The sequence below is a fragment of the Aegilops tauschii genome, chromosome 3 (genome assembly GCF_002575655.3).
Source record: "Aegilops tauschii subsp. strangulata cultivar AL8/78 chromosome 3, Aet v6.0, whole genome shotgun sequence".
Taxonomy (NCBI): Eukaryota; Viridiplantae; Streptophyta; class Magnoliopsida; order Poales; family Poaceae; genus Aegilops; species Aegilops tauschii.
In genome coordinates, this window is record NC_053037.3 from 427,961,224 (window position 1) to 427,976,632 (window position 15,409).

The window sequence follows — 15,409 nt, forward strand, 5'->3', positions numbered from 1 at the left end:
CTTTCTCCCTTTTAAAAGTTTATTATTACTTGGTGATGGTGTACGTGCTCCTTTTGTAGGGTCATGTTTGGTACCGGCTCTCTTCTTTAGATCTCACGTCTTCTTCTAGATGGTATTTCTTTTTTCCGGGGATTCTAGATGGCATTTCAGGGTCGGAAAAAGGAGCATGTATTTCGACCAGGGACAAACGAAATGGTAGTCTGGCATTTGGTCGTGCAGATAAATGTCTGGGGCGACCGAACCGGGTGCGAGTTACAATTGTACTTCTCCATCCCAGAATGAGTATCTCGACTTTATACTAACTCGAGTACAAAGTTACTAAGATTAAGATATTTATTTTAGAACGAAAGAAATACTTATGGTCGAAGCCTTGCACGGCCGCACCATGCCATGGTACCATAGCATTTATGGTTCTACCTTGGAAAATGAGGTTTCTAGTCCGTTTTTAGAAGCAAGCTACACATGCGCATGCGGATTGGGTGCCATCGACGGCACTAGCAACACATGAGCATAGGAGGATAGTAAAATCTCTCTTATAGGTCAGAAGGCCATCTCCAAAATCAACCACACTAGGGTAAGAATAATAATAAGCTAGTACATCAGTTGAACGTTGTTTTCGAAAGGCTAGGCAGGAGTCACATCAACTAAGCCAAAAATCTTGGCAGGAAGACGCTCGCGAAAGGTTACATTTCCCGGTAAATCACAGGGTAAAGTTAGTGTCCAATATAGTACTTCCTCTGTTTGAAAAATAAGCATCGTGGAGTATCATTTTGAACTAAAACCACGGTACCTACTTTAAAACGGAGGAAGTAACATTTTGATGTAAACAAAGCACCACACCACTACTCATTTTTTTCTATTAGTAACAGTAACATAGGATGCTTGATCCCTCCCTCGAATACAGTACCTCCACTCCCCATCACCACCAACCAAGTGCTAACAGAGTGCTAAATCCACCCCCAAAGACCATCATTACTCGAGACAAGTATATGATCATAGAAGAGAGAGAAAACCATATAGTAAATGACACAGTTTAGCAGTGACACACAAACACAAAAAAAACCAATTATTTCAAAGTCCCATCCAAAAACAGGACACCACATAAGAAGAGAGAGATGGTCTCAAAGAAAGAAAGAGAGAGAGAAGGGGTAAAGAAGAAAACGCATAAAGAAAAGTTAAATGTAGATAGAGTAACAATCAAGCCACGCCAAAAGCCTCCCTCTGCCTCTCTTATCTACGCTTCTTTAGCATCTCCCATCATCTACCGTTTCTAATCTCACTTCCCCTGCTTGATCCATTGTTGTGTGCCTTGCAAGGCAACAGCATTCTTTTATATATATATGTAATTAATGCAACAAAAATGTGAAAGCCCTAATCCCGCCCAAGGGGGACAAGGAGGCGTTTATTTTTGGACTGCTTTAAATTTGCATGCCCTATTTCTTTGGGAGCAATCAATTGCTACCTTATCCCAAAATATATTCCCCTTTATTTATGTACTCATTTATTTATAGGCAGGAGAGAGAAAGAGAAGGGAGGGGGAGAGAGAAAGAGGAGGGAGGGGGAGAAGTAGGACCGAGGGAGCAAAGCACTGAGGCCGCCGAGCCGAGCTATCCGTTCCCTTCCCTCGCACGCACAGGCACAACTCTCAGATCCGAAAGCCCAAGAGAATCGCGCCCTCGCCTAGCTTAGATGCGCGACGCCGACTGCCGCCGCCGCTGCTACTGTTGCTGCTGCTAGGTTTCTGCGGAGATGCCGGGCGCTGAGGCCGACGGCGGCGCCGGCGCCGGCGCTTCCTCCTCCTCCACCGCAGGTGAGGCTTGCGCCGGCGTGGTGAATGAGTTCGGTGCGCTTTTTGCCGGTTTTCCTGGGAGCGTTTGATCTGGTCGCCGGTTTGGTTGGTGTTGTTGGGGTGCTGGTGCTCGGGTCTGGCGCCTTCGTCGCGCTTCTGGTGCGAATCTTGCCTTGCCAGCGGCGAATTACTCCAGTTGGGCCTCCCGGACCCGGCGAGCTCAAGACATGTTCTAGTTTGTTCGCTTGATTGGTCTTCACATGCTGTTCTTGGTTCTAGCTTGTAATCTGGGTAAAGATGCTAATTTGATCTGTGCTTCCTTGCTGCAGATAGTTTTGACGCCGGGCAGTACGCCTTCTTCGGGAAGGAGCCGCGCGACGGGCTCGAGCTAGGTTGCTTGGAGGCTGATGGTGGCCATGGCAATGGCGGTGGATTCAGCGGGCCAGAGGATGGTGGCTTGTACCGGCTCTCTTCGGTGGGAGAAGAGGTGCTGATTCCGGGACCTTCCTAGTCCACACCCTGACCATATTTGTTATGGACTTCTGGCCTTGTTTGTGTTGTGTGTTTGGCTCTCATGCGTGCTTGATCCTATTCGATGGCGTGCGGTTTTTGCAAGTTGGATGTTAGTAGTGGAGGGTTAGTGCGGGAGGAATCAAGAATAAATCCTTGTGGGCCTATGGGGTAATATGTGGTGGAAATGAGGATCAATTCACTAATGTTGGAACACAAAGTCCTTCGGTGACCGGTGGGAAGTTTTGGGCTATCTTAATGTGCGTCTAGTGAACGATTTCAGCACTTCTTTTCAGAGCACAAAAGTTCCTTTAGAGGGTGGAATTTCTTGCCTCGGATGTAGTAAGCGGAAATCCTCTTGCACCCACCCTATTACTAACTGGTCAAGACTTTACACCCCTAGAGCACTGATTGTTGCTTATATGAGTAGCCTAGCCTATGTTTTTATCTGATTGTTGATTATGAGTAGGATTTTTTTTAGGAAATTATGAGTAGGATTTTTGGTGCACTTTGGATCCTAGCATACTTTCACTTGTGTTGTTTGACCCCCAGAATTACTTTGTTGGGTTCAACATAGTTATTTCTGCAACTTTGGGATCAACATTGTCAATACTGCTGTGTGAAAATAACCATTGAATCTACTATGTTGCAGAATAATAGAGCTGATTGGTCTGTTGGTAGGCATGCCATTTTTGAACTGCTCTAGTTGCTTTTGCAGTCAACATTGCGTCGTTGATCTTGCAATGCTAATACTTAGTTTTAAGTCTCCTATGGACTAAGTTTGGCCGTTAAGATTCATGTCATGTATTTCTGGGCATAGCGAGTTTAAGCTTGTGGTGCTTAACATGACCAATTTTTAGTGACTCACTGACTGTGTGGCTCAGTTGTACTGCGTGATCATGATTAGCTAGAGCGCATGTATAAACTTATACCTCGAGTTGATTGTAATGGGCAAACTGTGCATGTAATGATAGAGTAATTAGCCGTCAATCCCTGTGCAGTACTTTTCAGAAACAAAGTTTGTATGGGGAATCAGGGACATGTGTATGCTTTTAGCTAACCCGACACCCTCTGCATACCATTTTCAAAATGCTTCCTGTTTTTTTTTAATCTTTTCTTGTGATTTATAATTTATTTAAATTCTCTAGTGCATGCTGTTATTCTGACTCAAGCTCCTTTTTCCACAGATTGACAATCTAAGTAACTTGTCGGACGTCGATGATCTTGCGAGTACTTTTGCTAAGGTTTGCTACTCTTGACTTATTGCTCCAGTGTTTCAGCTTTAAAAATTGATAGGAGTTGGATATGACCTTTCCCACATGCACCTATCACATATGTTTTTGGGATACACAGTATTCAGCAGATTCTTCTTGAATTAGCAACTTTTTGAAGCCCCATTATGCTTTATCATATTTTGCTAAGTGGTTACTCTTATTGTTTGACAATCCATTCTTTTCTTATTATATCCTTGATAATTTGATTATCTGAACTTAATGGACGTAGATAGATTATTGATTCTGACCACATTTACCTATTCTACGTTTTCAACGTTTTTACCCATGAAAGGCCCTATTGGGCATAAAAGATGTAGACACCGAGTTCATGGGGATTGAACTCGCTTTGGAGTAATATTTTGGTCAGTGGCTATGCAACTTAGGATTATGTTCATTGCGCCTTCATCTCCGTCTTTGTTTGACTTAATACTTATACATGATGTGTGTGTTCATAGTAGCTGCTTGTTTACTGTTACTGTTTCTTAGCTTGCACTCAGAAATTTACATATTTTATTTCAGTTGAACCGAACCGTTAGTGGTGGAACACGGAATCCTGGTGTTATCGGTGACAGACGATCCATTTCAAGAGGAAGTAAGTTGACATTGCTACTCTTATGACAAAATAACACTGGTGTTTAATGGTGTGAAGCTTACTTGTGATATTCACTATTGCTCTCTATGAAACATGATGCTCAAACTTTGGTTGTTTAAGAATCTTCAAGTCAATCTTCACAGCATGCTCTTCTGCACCATATTTATTTTTGTCGCTTCAACTGTTTTGCCTCTTATTGTTAACCTTGTATATTATTTGTGGATTTTTGACATGCTATACATCATGTTATCTATGTCAGTAGATAAAAACATTTATGATTTTTTTCAGAAATGTTTATATTAATATATTGTAGTTTTTGGATGTGGCTTTGTTGAAAGCTCAGCATGTGCTCCAGTACGATATGATTTTATTGCATTGTTGCACATAATTTTGGAATTTAATGTCATCAGTGTTATCAGGAAGAGTGGTTAGGTGTCTGTATTTATTGGTTGGAAAGCAACTATTTAAAGTAAACTTCAATCCCTTGTGGACTCGAATTTAGGTTCTTATATACTGTTCTGTCGGATAATTTTTTTTTCTTATGCGAACTTATGTGTATAGTAAAAGTCAGTTATATGCCCCAAGATTCAATATGTTACTGATCTATGGAATGATTTTTATTCTTCAGGTTCTTTAACTGTTGATTGGACTGAGGATGTCGAGTTTCCCAATTATCAGGATATATTAGAAAATGAGGAATTCCAGGAAGGTAAAAGATGGTGGTCATCGCAGTCACATTCTTTGATGCAGCAAGGGGACAACAAGCCGTTAAGTCGAACATCTTCCTATCCTCAGCAGCCACTGCAGCACCGTTCCAGTGAACCTATCACAGGACCAAAGTCTCCTCCGTTAACCTCGTTTCCGCCACCAGGTGGTAGATCACCACATCCTGCTCAAGGTCTTACACGTCATGGGAGCATTCCATCGTTTGGAGCTGGGATACAGATGGGTTCTCCGAGCATGCCACTGCCAGGTTCCCCGTATCATATGGTTGGGTTACCTCATGGACTACCATATGGTGGAAGCATGCCCTTTGGTGGTCCTAATATGCATGTAAGCAATCCAATGCAAAATGACTGGTCAAACCAAGCCAACCTGTTCACTGGGGAGCACCTTAATCTACTGCCAAACTTGTTACAGAAACAAATATCGCTTCCGAATAGCCCAATGTCATCACTGCTATTCTCTCAGCAACAGCAGAGATTGGCACAGCTCCAACCATCCCACCATCATAATTACCTAAATTTACCACCCCACCTATTCTACCATCATCACCCCCCAGAGATACCAGGCAGGTTTGAATCTGCTACCAGTCTTCCTTCATCAAGAGACAAGAGATCAAGATCAGGAAGGGGAAAACACAGTTTACGTTTTTCTCAACCACCATCTGATACTACTGGTAGTCAGAACGGTGAGAGTGGTGGACTGAAGTTTAGATCCAAGTACATGTCATCTGAAGAGATTGAGTCTATTCTAAGAATGCAGCACTCGGCAAGTCACAGCAGTGATCCTTACGTTGTTGATTATTATCATCAAGCTTGCATGGCGAAAAAGGGTTCCAGTTCTAAGCAAAAGACCAATTTCTCCCCAACATCAGTTAAAGACTTGCCCTCCAAGTCCAGATCAAGTGGTGACCAGCATGCATATCTTCAGGTCGATGCTCTTGGGAGAGTTTCTTTCTCTTCCATTCGCAGGCCCCGGTCTCTTCTTGAAGTTGACAATCCTTTGTCAGGTGAGGGTCCTCATGATCAGAAGTCTTCCGTGAGGTCCCTGGAGAAAGAACCTATGGTAGCAGCCAGGGTCACTGTTGAAGATGCCATTGGTCTTCTTCTTGAGGTGGATGATATTGACAGGCTCCTGCAGTCTAGCCAGGCACAGGAGAACAGCTTCCAGCTGAGGCGAAGGCGACAAGTTCTCCTTGAAGGTCTAGCCGCGTCACTTCAGCTTGCTGACCCTCTTGGGCCCAGCAAATCTGCCAATTCATCTGGTTTAGCCCCTAAGGATGATATTGTCTTTCTTCGCATTGTTTCTCTTCCCAAAGGACGTAAGCTTCTGGCTCGTTATATCCGGCTTATTGTCCCTGGAAGCGAGTTGACCAGGATTGTGTGCATGGCTATTTTCCGACACCTGAGGTTCTTGTTTGGGGGTTTACCATCAGATTCAAGTGCAGCAGAGACAACAGTTGCTCTGGCAAAGACTGTTTCGACTTGTGCTCACCATATGGAGCTCGGTGCTCTTAGTGCTTGCCTTGCTGCAGTTGTCTGTTCATCTGAGCAACCACCTCTCCGTCCTCTTGGTAGCTCTGCTGGTGACGGGGCTTCTCTTATTATCAAGTCAGTACTGGACCGAGCAACTGAGTTGCTGACTGATCAGCGTGCCGTATCCAGCTATACCCCGTCAAACCGAGCTCTCTGGCAGGCATCGTTTGATGCTTTCTTTGGGCTTCTGACAAAATACTGCCTCAGTAAGTATGAAAGTATTCTGCAGATGTTTGTGATGCAGGCATCAGGCTCTGTGATTGGATCTGAAGCCTCCCAAGCAACCAGCAGGGAGATGCCAGTAGAGTTGCTACGTGCAAGCCTCCCCCACACAAACGAGCAGCAACGCCAGATGCTGCTTGATTTCGCTCAGAGAACCACGCCTGCCAGCAGTTTTAATCCCACTGGTGCTAGCGGTGGACACATCTCTTCTGAATCGGTTCCTGGTTAATATAGCTCAAGGCCTCTGCGCAATTGTCTTCGGAATGGTTATTCTTATATATCCGAAGACATGCATGATTGCCCCCTTGATAAGGTTTTGAGCTGGGAGAAGTTCCATGGGCTCAGGAAAGTAGCCTTATTTCAGTCTGTGACTTTAAGTGTAGGTTTCAGATTAATCTCATAGACCAACAAAAAGAGATGGATCCCCCCTTTTATGTGGGTCATTTACTATAGCACACCCACCTGATGATCACAAATAGACTGTGGAGACATGTACTTATATTGCTGCAACTCTGTGCAGTGGATGAACTGGTCAGCTCGCTCGTCGGGGCAATCTAGTTTTTAACGTTTATGCGCCCGTGGTGCAGAAGACCGTAGTGTACAGGTTCGACTGCTAGAGCTTTCCTGTCTGTTCTTTTTACTGGAGCATGGAAGGTGCCAAAGGAGTCAAGTGTGGAGTCTGGTCCATCTGTTTTATTTAGGACCAGGTATGTTGGAATAATGATGGGTAAGTGCTATTTATATGCTACTGCTGGAAAGATGTTTTTCTTGGTTGCAACATTTTATAGATGTGTCATGTCCCTCCCAGGTATCCACTGATATTATAGTGGAGCACTGGAAATGGAAGCATTGTCATTTGTTCATCTTTTTTAGTTTGGCACTTTGTTTTTCTCAAGGGATGTGGGGCCAGTCTAGTTGGCTATAGAACAATACAATTGTATGTGCTGCTGAGTCAAAGATAGAAATTATAGAATTACAATCAACCTTCCTTTTTTTTCGAGCAAAACAGAGGCCACCCTGTCCGGTTTTCATTATAGAAAACCGAATGTCTTGCATAGAAGTTGAGTTTTTGTATGTGTGGGCATAATCTAGATCTCATGCCATCATCATCATCATGGTCTTGAACTCGTCGAAGGTGAGCACCCCGTCGCCGTTGAGGTCGAACCGGCGGATCATAACCTGACACTCGTCGAGACGTCGACTTCCAGGTGCAGGCCTAGCCTGCTCATCATCAGCTTGAGGCTGAGCGGGGTGATGCAGCCCCTCCCTTCCATCTCGTACACCCCGAACGCCTCCCTGCACCTGTTTTCCTCTTCCTCGTGGCCGGCCTCAGCCTCCCGCACCAGCCTCAGGAACCCCTCCTCGTCCAGCAGCCCGTCGCCATCGGTATCTGCGGAGGCCATCAGGGCCTGCACCTCCTCGGTCGACATGTCGCCGCCCAGCGCCTCCTTGATGCAGAGCCGCAGCTCGGCCGTGGAGATCTGCCGTGATGCGGCCATGCTCATTCACTCGGCTGGGGTGGTAGCTGGTTTCCTGCTGCTGGTTGACATCGACTTCTGCTGTGTGGTATTTATAGCTGGGAATTGGTATGGGCGAGCAAACTAAGCCAAATAGCACCTACTAGTCCAGAATTTCTACGGTGACACCAAGAGCGAGTTAAATTTCGGACCAGGAAAAATAAAATGAGTGACCTTCTTTCTTTGACGGAATATATAGGATGCGAGAACGATGGGTTTATTTAAAACCGCCGTGCCATTTAAAATTGAACTTCAGTTTTGGCCCAGTGAACATCTTTTGACTGTACTGTAGTACGGCGCTTGGATGAGTTCAGTGGCACCGCCAACTGCACACGGGCTTCTCATCGCACCATCACGCCGGCGAGCCTGAGGTGGGCGCCAGGCGGGTCGAGACCATGATGAAATCGTAGAGGACCCGCTGCCAAGATTGTACACCTGCGGCGGGTACTGCGCCACGGCCACCACCATGGAGGCTGGCGACCGAGGTGACGTTCGTGCTGCCGTCCCAAGGCCTCGGCGCCGTCGATCGTTGGGAGGCGCCGACATGGACGAGGGGCCCGCTCCGACACCGTGCTCTACGACGTGTTCATCGCCAACAAGTGATTGACGCACGTACCAAAAGTGTCTCTGTTGAGGGAACGAAAAAACATCTAGACGAGCTGTTGTTTAGTCCAAATCGATTGATCCAGGTTTCAGTCTGTGCCTCCAAACTAATCCATCTTTTGATTTCCCTCCGAATCAAAGTATTATTGCTTTATGTTATACGAGACAGCTCAATATGGCAATCGGCGGCAAATACATCCACCTTCCCACAATCGCTGCACATAAAATGTTCCCCGTGGTACAAACAAACACACCCAACAAGGGGAAATCATCGTCAAAGCATGCATCATATTAATGAACAGTTTGCCGTAACTTACGATTGATAACCTTTCCGTCAATCAACAAAGAAACTCACGATTATTGCAATCAATCAAATAAAAAAATATTGGTGGGTCTGAGGAACTTAAGACATAGTACACAATAATTTATCAACAATCAATGTGCATAATAAAGATATTACATTTATTTGCAAAACACAAAAAATATTTTAGCCTCCCTGCTTGCGTGTAACTATGCCGACATACGGCAAGTCAATAGAGCCTATGTACAATTTTCCGTTGTCTCTTTCCATCACCTCAGCGGGTTTGACGCGCTTGGGCCCCCTCATCTCTTCAAGTATCTTGCCATCAGCTCCGATCCTCACAGCGAGCAAATGGCTATTGGGGCGAGAGGGCAATTCATTCTTCTCCCCATGTAACGCCACCCAGTAACCTCCCCTTCTGTCAGGCCTCACGTTATCAGGGTAGCCGGGGAGATCGGCAAATGGCTCAGACGTCCCCGCCTTGCTCCCTTTGATCCAGTGCCTCAGTAGTTTGCACGGTCCGGTAGATGCGACGATTAGATGCGTACGGTCGGTGCTGATAGCGACGCCGTTTGCATACGCCAGGCGTGTTTGGAGGACCGCGACGTCACCGGTACGTGGGGCGTACCTCATGAGACGCCCTGTTAAATCCCCTGATCTTGTGACTAGTTCATGATGCGTCCTGTCATAGTTCATAGAACTATCAGTGAAGTAGACTTGACCGGTGACCTGGTCGATGTCAACCCCGTTGGTGAAGCGGAGAGGTTTATCATCAATCGCATTGACCAATACCGTGGCTTCCCCGCCACCAGGACCAACCCGCATGAGTCCCCTGTAGGCGTCAGCCACGTATAGATCCCCAGACTTGTGGTGAAACTGTAAACCGAGCGGCCGGCCACACTGACTCTCCGTGGAAGTTGCTGAGCGGAATATCGAAGCCGTGCACATATCTTCGTCATAGCCAGGGCCATATGCGTAAGTGGTCCAGCCTATCTTGTCCCCGTCCCACCTGAGAATGCGGCCGTCGGAGACGCCGCTATATGGGCCGTGCCCTTGGGCGTCGAAGGCGACACTCTCTGGCCCTTGGAGAAGTCCGTCCGCCAACGGCAGCTGCTGGATCCGGGTGGCGTCCAAGCTGGTGGCCGCCATTGCGCCGGACGTGAAGATCATGACGAGCAAGACGACTGCGATCGTCGCCTTGACGAACCGGCTCATGCAGCAGCCCATTGTTTCGCTAACTTGCTTGGTCGATCTCGCGTTCGCACGTGGTTGTTGTTGGCTTAAGCACTCGAATCCTCCCGACGGATTTCCTTCTATCTGCTCTCCTCGATGTTCTGGTTGTCTTTTTTTGTCTCGTCGATGTTCTGGTGGAGGAAATCGGGTGGGGGTCTCGCCTTTTATATTCGTACGTGATGGTATCTGGTGCCCCGACTCGGCTACGAGTTTCGAGTACGTGTCGACTACGACGAGTTTCCTCTCGTAAAAATCGTGGACCAAAACAACGGCTGCATGTTTTGCGGAAACGACCCAGCCCACGATTCAATCAAACTTTAATAAAAAAAATTACGCGCAGGGCCTGCCGAGCTATGGCAATTTTTAGCGCGGGCCGTGGAGGCCCATCATCTTGGTCGCCGCATACCAGAATCTAAAAGTTTCTCAAAAAAAAAACCAGAGATCTAAAAATAAATCTTTTTGTCTCAAAAAAAAAATCTAAAAAAAAACAGAGAGAGAGAGAGAGAGGGGCGGAGCGCCTGCGTTCGGCGGCCGCGGCAGGTGGCGAAGGCGACCCCGCACGCTCTTGGATTGACGGTTTTCTTCTTCGGAAATTTCAGTGCTACCATCGACCAATCACTTCTTACGAATTAATGCAGATCCATGGTGACTAGTGGCCGATTGCCACATGATCGAAACCTCGATCTCCCACCCGCTGGAATGAAGGTCGACGACAATACTAGTTCCCTTAAGACTGACGATGATCTGGAACCTGGATGAAGCAAGCCACAGAAATTCTGAATCGCAGAGCAGAGCAGAAGAAGCTTACCAGAATCTACCTTGATCGATCAGTGTCATGTAAGTCGTTTGTCTTGCTTTGATAATACTGATTTTGCTTCCATCTTAAATACTGCACAATGATATTTTTTTCTGAAACAGAGGCAAAAGTTTTGCCTCATCTCATTAATAAAAAAGAAGAGAGTTGTCCGGTTAATTAACGGAAAACCGGGCAAAAACCGTTACAACATGCCCACACAAGACACAGGGCGATCTGGCTACCCGCACAAGAATGCACACACGCCGCCGAGGAGAAAAGCATCGTCGAGGTTGCAGCCCAGCATCATCGTCATCACACCTCCGCGAGGGCGACCCCGACTCCACCATCGACGACCACCGAAGAAGCCCTCACCGCAAACAAGCGTCGAGGCCTGCGCCGGCCGATGCCAAACAGTCAGCCACACGCGCCGGCGACTAGACAGCTCTGACTCTATCGACGAGCATCCCAAGGGAAAAGCGTTGGGCTTGTGCCGAGCCAGCGCCAGAGCTAACCACCCGTCTCGTGTTATCGTCGCCGCAAGGGCCCCTCCTCAGCAGCTCCGACTTCAGGAAGACAAAGCGGGGCATGGCAACCCCTCGAACACGCCGGTAGAGACTGACTACCAAGACCCATCAGCAAGCCTGCTCCGCTTGAAACTGCCATCGTTATCACACAAGAAGCCCCGCTAACATCCACATCACCGGACGGGCACCAGCCGACCGCAATGTCGGGAGTGTCCAGCCCATGAAGCGCGCAAAGGGGAACCAATGCTCTTCAAGGCGACGCCCCCAAGGGGGAGGCGACGATGACGATGCCGCCGCCCGACCCGGTCGGGCCTTAGGCTTTCACCCGAAGAGCAAGGTCTGAGGGTGACGGACACGGGGCTCCACGACGGCGCCTCCAAGGAGGTGAAACGACGCCCACGGACGCCGACGCCGCTGGCCGGAACCTGGCAAAACTTTCGCCCAGAGCACCCGTCACCACCGGCACCCACACGCACCGAACCTCCACTGGCCCACCCACCTCCACGAAGACGCCGCGCCAGCAACATCGGAGAGCCACCACAACCCACTCCTCACCGGCACCCGGAGCAGCACCGACAAGCTAGATCTGGGCGCCTGCCAGATCCACATTCCCCCACCTCAGGCAGCCAAAGGGACCGCATCCACCACGCAGCCACCACGCAGACGAGTACACTGCCCACGAGCAGGGGCAGGAGGGCCGCCACCCCTCCGCACCCGCGCCGACCGAGTCCAGAAGCGCGAGAACCGCGCCGGGATCCGTCGCCGCTGCATACTGGGAGCCGCCACCGCAGCACAAAGGGGCGTCCGCGGAGGAGCCAACCACCGGGACGCCACTGCCGCAGGGACGCCGAAGCCGCCGGGCTGCCGGGCCGCCGAAGCCGCCCCATCGCCCATGAGCAGGGGAAGGAGGGCCGCCACCCCTCCTCACCCGCGCCGGCCGGATCTGGAGGCGCTAGCGCGAGATCCACGCAGGGAGCCGCCGGTGTCGCACATGGGGAGCCGCCGCGGCTGCGCCGCCGAGCCGGCGGAAAGAGCGCCTCCCACCACCAAGGAACCTCGCCGCTGCGCAGCGAACGCCCCGCCGCCGCCGTCCGCAGCGCGGGTTTTGCCCGGCGGCGGCGAGGGGGGAGGAGAGAGAGGTGCGGCGCCGGCCAGCGAGATGGGATCCCCCGAGTCGCCTGGGGACGACGCGGGGGTCGGATGGTACTTCTCCTCTGTGCTTTCAACCTCGACAACAAGCCGCTCTGCGCCGCAACCAAGAGATTTCCTGCACAATGATTTCGCGTAGACATTCAAGTTTACGTGTTAAATAAAAGCACGTATAATGAATTAGAAAATGAAATGAAAATGAAGAACAGTAACGTGTGGCAATTTTGGCTTTAGTGGGATATATACCCCTTTTCCCTTTCACCGATAAAGAAAACAAGATGTTGAGGTGCAGGAAGATTGAACTAGTAACCCAGGCAACCACTGGCCACACAATTTTTTCCAAGCGCTTATCACCTTCCTCTCACCGACATAGCCAATTTTTTCCACAATTGTTTGGTCCATGGCCACGATAATGCTCCCATCATACTTTTCTTACAGAAGAGCCGTGCCGTATAATGCCTGCAGCAGGTATTATAAGTTGCAAGATGGCGGTGAGGTGACGCACATACAGAAAGTTGAAATTGGTAACAAGAAACTCTCCTGATATAGGCATTGTGGTTGCAACTTGCAGTTAAACTCTGTGCGCACCTTTTGGCTGGAAGTACACTACTACTAGGGAAAAGCTTACCAGTAGCGCTGGTTTTTGAGCTACCAGTAGCACGGGCACCAGCGCTACTGCTACGGCGCTACAGCTATTTTGTAGCAGTAGCGCGTTTTTAGGCCAGCGCTACTGGTAAGTTCAAGTACGAGTAGCGCGGCACTTGGGAGCGCTACTGGTAAGTGAGCGCTGCTGGTAATATTTTGGCCCGCGCCACTGCTAACTTTATGTTTTTTTTAGCATTTTGGCGCTATACATGTTTAAACAGATATATTTTTTATACAATAACAACTCATCATGAACTAGTCTGTTTAAATAGCATATTCATTACCACTTGTCATCACCACCAAACAATGTTCGTCAATGAGACATCATATAACAAGTTGGTCACTAGTCATAATCACAACTCTTCATCATCATCATCATCAACTCTAACACATCGTAGCACATAATAACACATTCTAGCTACGACCTACTCCTCTCATAGGACCTACTCTACCCTCTCTTAGGTAAAATATCATAAAACAAGATAGGCATTGACTCTCCATTAAGGAAAACTGACTCTCCATAATAAAGAACGGAGATCATCCTGTCTCCAAGTCTTGGCCTACGCACAATGTTGCTTCCAAGTAGCTCTCTACGATGGTTCAAACATTTTTTGAAATCATTTATTATCATGGCTTCCTCGCTTTTAGAAATCCGGTATGGACAGGAGTGATGTGGATACTGCGGCTGACCTGGCCGTGGTGGCCGTAAGCTCATAACATTAACGCGATCTCTCGGCAACATCAGATGAGGCACACAATCCATCGGGATTTTCTGTTCAAAAACATAGTAATAACTTTGTAGTTAGCAATGTAGTTTAGTTTTAGAAGAATTTATGCAAAAGATGCACGGATGTCGTAATAGTAGAAAATCTTACCATGATATCTCCATTGATGTTACCGTAGTTCAACACGTGCACTAGTGGCACGTATTGACCATAATGTGGAGGAGTTTGATAATAGCTATTGTAATTCTCAAGATTAGTAAAAAATGCGATAAGACCATCTTGCTCCTTATAAATTAATTGTGCTTCATCATTGTAGTAGTAGGTTCTGTCTACCATTTTTCGTATATTTTTTGAAGAATGAAAATAAGCTGTCAATGAAAATAAGCTGTCAAATATTTTGAAATAAACAATATAAATTACTTGGTAAATATGTTTAAGAAACTCACACAGCGGTAGAACTGGAAGCGTGTCAACAAGGACCCAAATGGTCATATTATTTTCGTCGATGTCAGGATCACCAAGATCGAAGGTGAGAAGCATACCCTCATGAAAATCATACGCCTTGCAAAGGGCTTCCCAATTCAGGCAACCAAAATTGGATGAGTTCACAGAATTGTATAGATTTACAGCAAAATCATAACCATGATGGGTCCTTAGTTGAATTATGTTTGTCTCCATTCTTTTATGATCTTCAAAACCCATCTTCTCCAAGACATAGCGTCTTGCATGGCATGGGATAAGCTAGTCGAATTGTAAAAGATGGAAATTACACGTTGAAGAAGCAGAGAAGTCATGCAAAAAATAACAAAAACACTTGTCGTCGTTGCGTACCGTTTCAACATCGAAGGTCTCTTGGAGCTTGATGCTGAAGTGCCGACCTTCTACCAGGTGAGGCCTGTCGCACAGACCGCGCTCATCTTCGCAGTAATCGCACATAGCGAATTCCCTTTCGTCGTCAGACATTTCCTAATAGGTAATTAATAATCCATCATCCAATACATATATAGTAGTTTGTAGCAAAGATCATCATATGACAACTAAAACACCTAAAAATTGTAGTTTGTAGTAGTTTGTAGCAAAGATCATCATCGAACCTAGTTTGTAGCAAAGATCATCATATAATCCATCATCGAATACATATATAGTAGTTTGTAGCACAAACCGCGCTCATCTTTTGCATTCAATAAGCAAATAACTAATAGGTAATTAATAATCCATCATCGAGTACATATATAGTAGTTTGTAGCAAAGATCATCATATAATATCACTA

At 47.2% G+C, this 15,409-nt stretch overlaps 3 protein-coding genes across 3 annotated transcripts; 1 reads left to right on the top strand and 2 right to left on the bottom strand.

Moving 5' to 3' along the window:
• Positions 1-1,509: 1,509 nt before the first annotated feature.
• On the top strand, positions 1,510-7,651 carry LOC109777367 (protein PAT1 homolog 1). The gene is made up of 5 exons (XM_020336010.4): positions 1,510-1,810; positions 2,119-2,276; positions 3,487-3,543; positions 4,093-4,165; positions 4,794-7,651. Exons 1-5 carry the CDS (start codon positions 1,750-1,752, stop codon positions 6,872-6,874), a joined length of 2,430 nt encoding a protein of 809 aa, XP_020191599.1. The 5' UTR covers positions 1,510-1,749; the 3' UTR covers positions 6,875-7,651.
• LOC120976810 (putative calcium-binding protein CML23) lies at positions 7,337-8,473 on the bottom strand. The gene has a single exon (XM_073510744.1). The coding sequence runs from the start codon at positions 8,148-8,150 to the stop codon at positions 7,818-7,820; it is 333 nt and encodes a 110-aa protein (XP_073366845.1). The 5' UTR covers positions 8,151-8,473; the 3' UTR covers positions 7,337-7,817.
• A 779-nt stretch (positions 8,474-9,252) lies between these two features.
• LOC109777365 (protein STRICTOSIDINE SYNTHASE-LIKE 10-like) lies at positions 9,253-10,293 on the bottom strand. Its single transcript, XM_073511915.1, has one exon. It carries the CDS (start codon positions 10,291-10,293, stop codon positions 9,253-9,255), a length of 1,041 nt encoding a protein of 346 aa, XP_073368016.1.
• Between the last annotated feature and the right edge of the window lie 5,116 nt (positions 10,294-15,409).

What these genes read in the sequence shown, in the direction of transcription:
- LOC120976810 (XM_073510744.1), bottom strand. Translation starts at nt 8,150, where the DNA reads ATGAGCATGGCCGCATCACGGCAGATCTCCACGGCCGAGCTGCGGCTC.
- LOC109777365 (XM_073511915.1), bottom strand. Translation starts at nt 10,293, where the DNA reads ATGGGCTGCTGCATGAGCCGGTTCGTCAAGGCGACGATCGCAGTCGTC.
- LOC109777367 (XM_020336010.4), top strand. Translation starts at nt 1,750, where the DNA reads ATGCCGGGCGCTGAGGCCGACGGCGGCGCCGGCGCCGGCGCTTCCTCC. An exon ending in TTCCTCCTCCTCCACCGCAG is followed by an intron (nt 1,811 to 2,118) that starts GTGAGGCTTGCG and finishes TCCTTGCTGCAG; the next exon opens with ATAGTTTTGACGCCGGGCAG. An exon ending in TCTCTTCGGTGGGAGAAGAG is followed by an intron (nt 2,277 to 3,486) that starts GTGCTGATTCCG and finishes CTTTTTCCACAG; the next exon opens with ATTGACAATCTAAGTAACTT.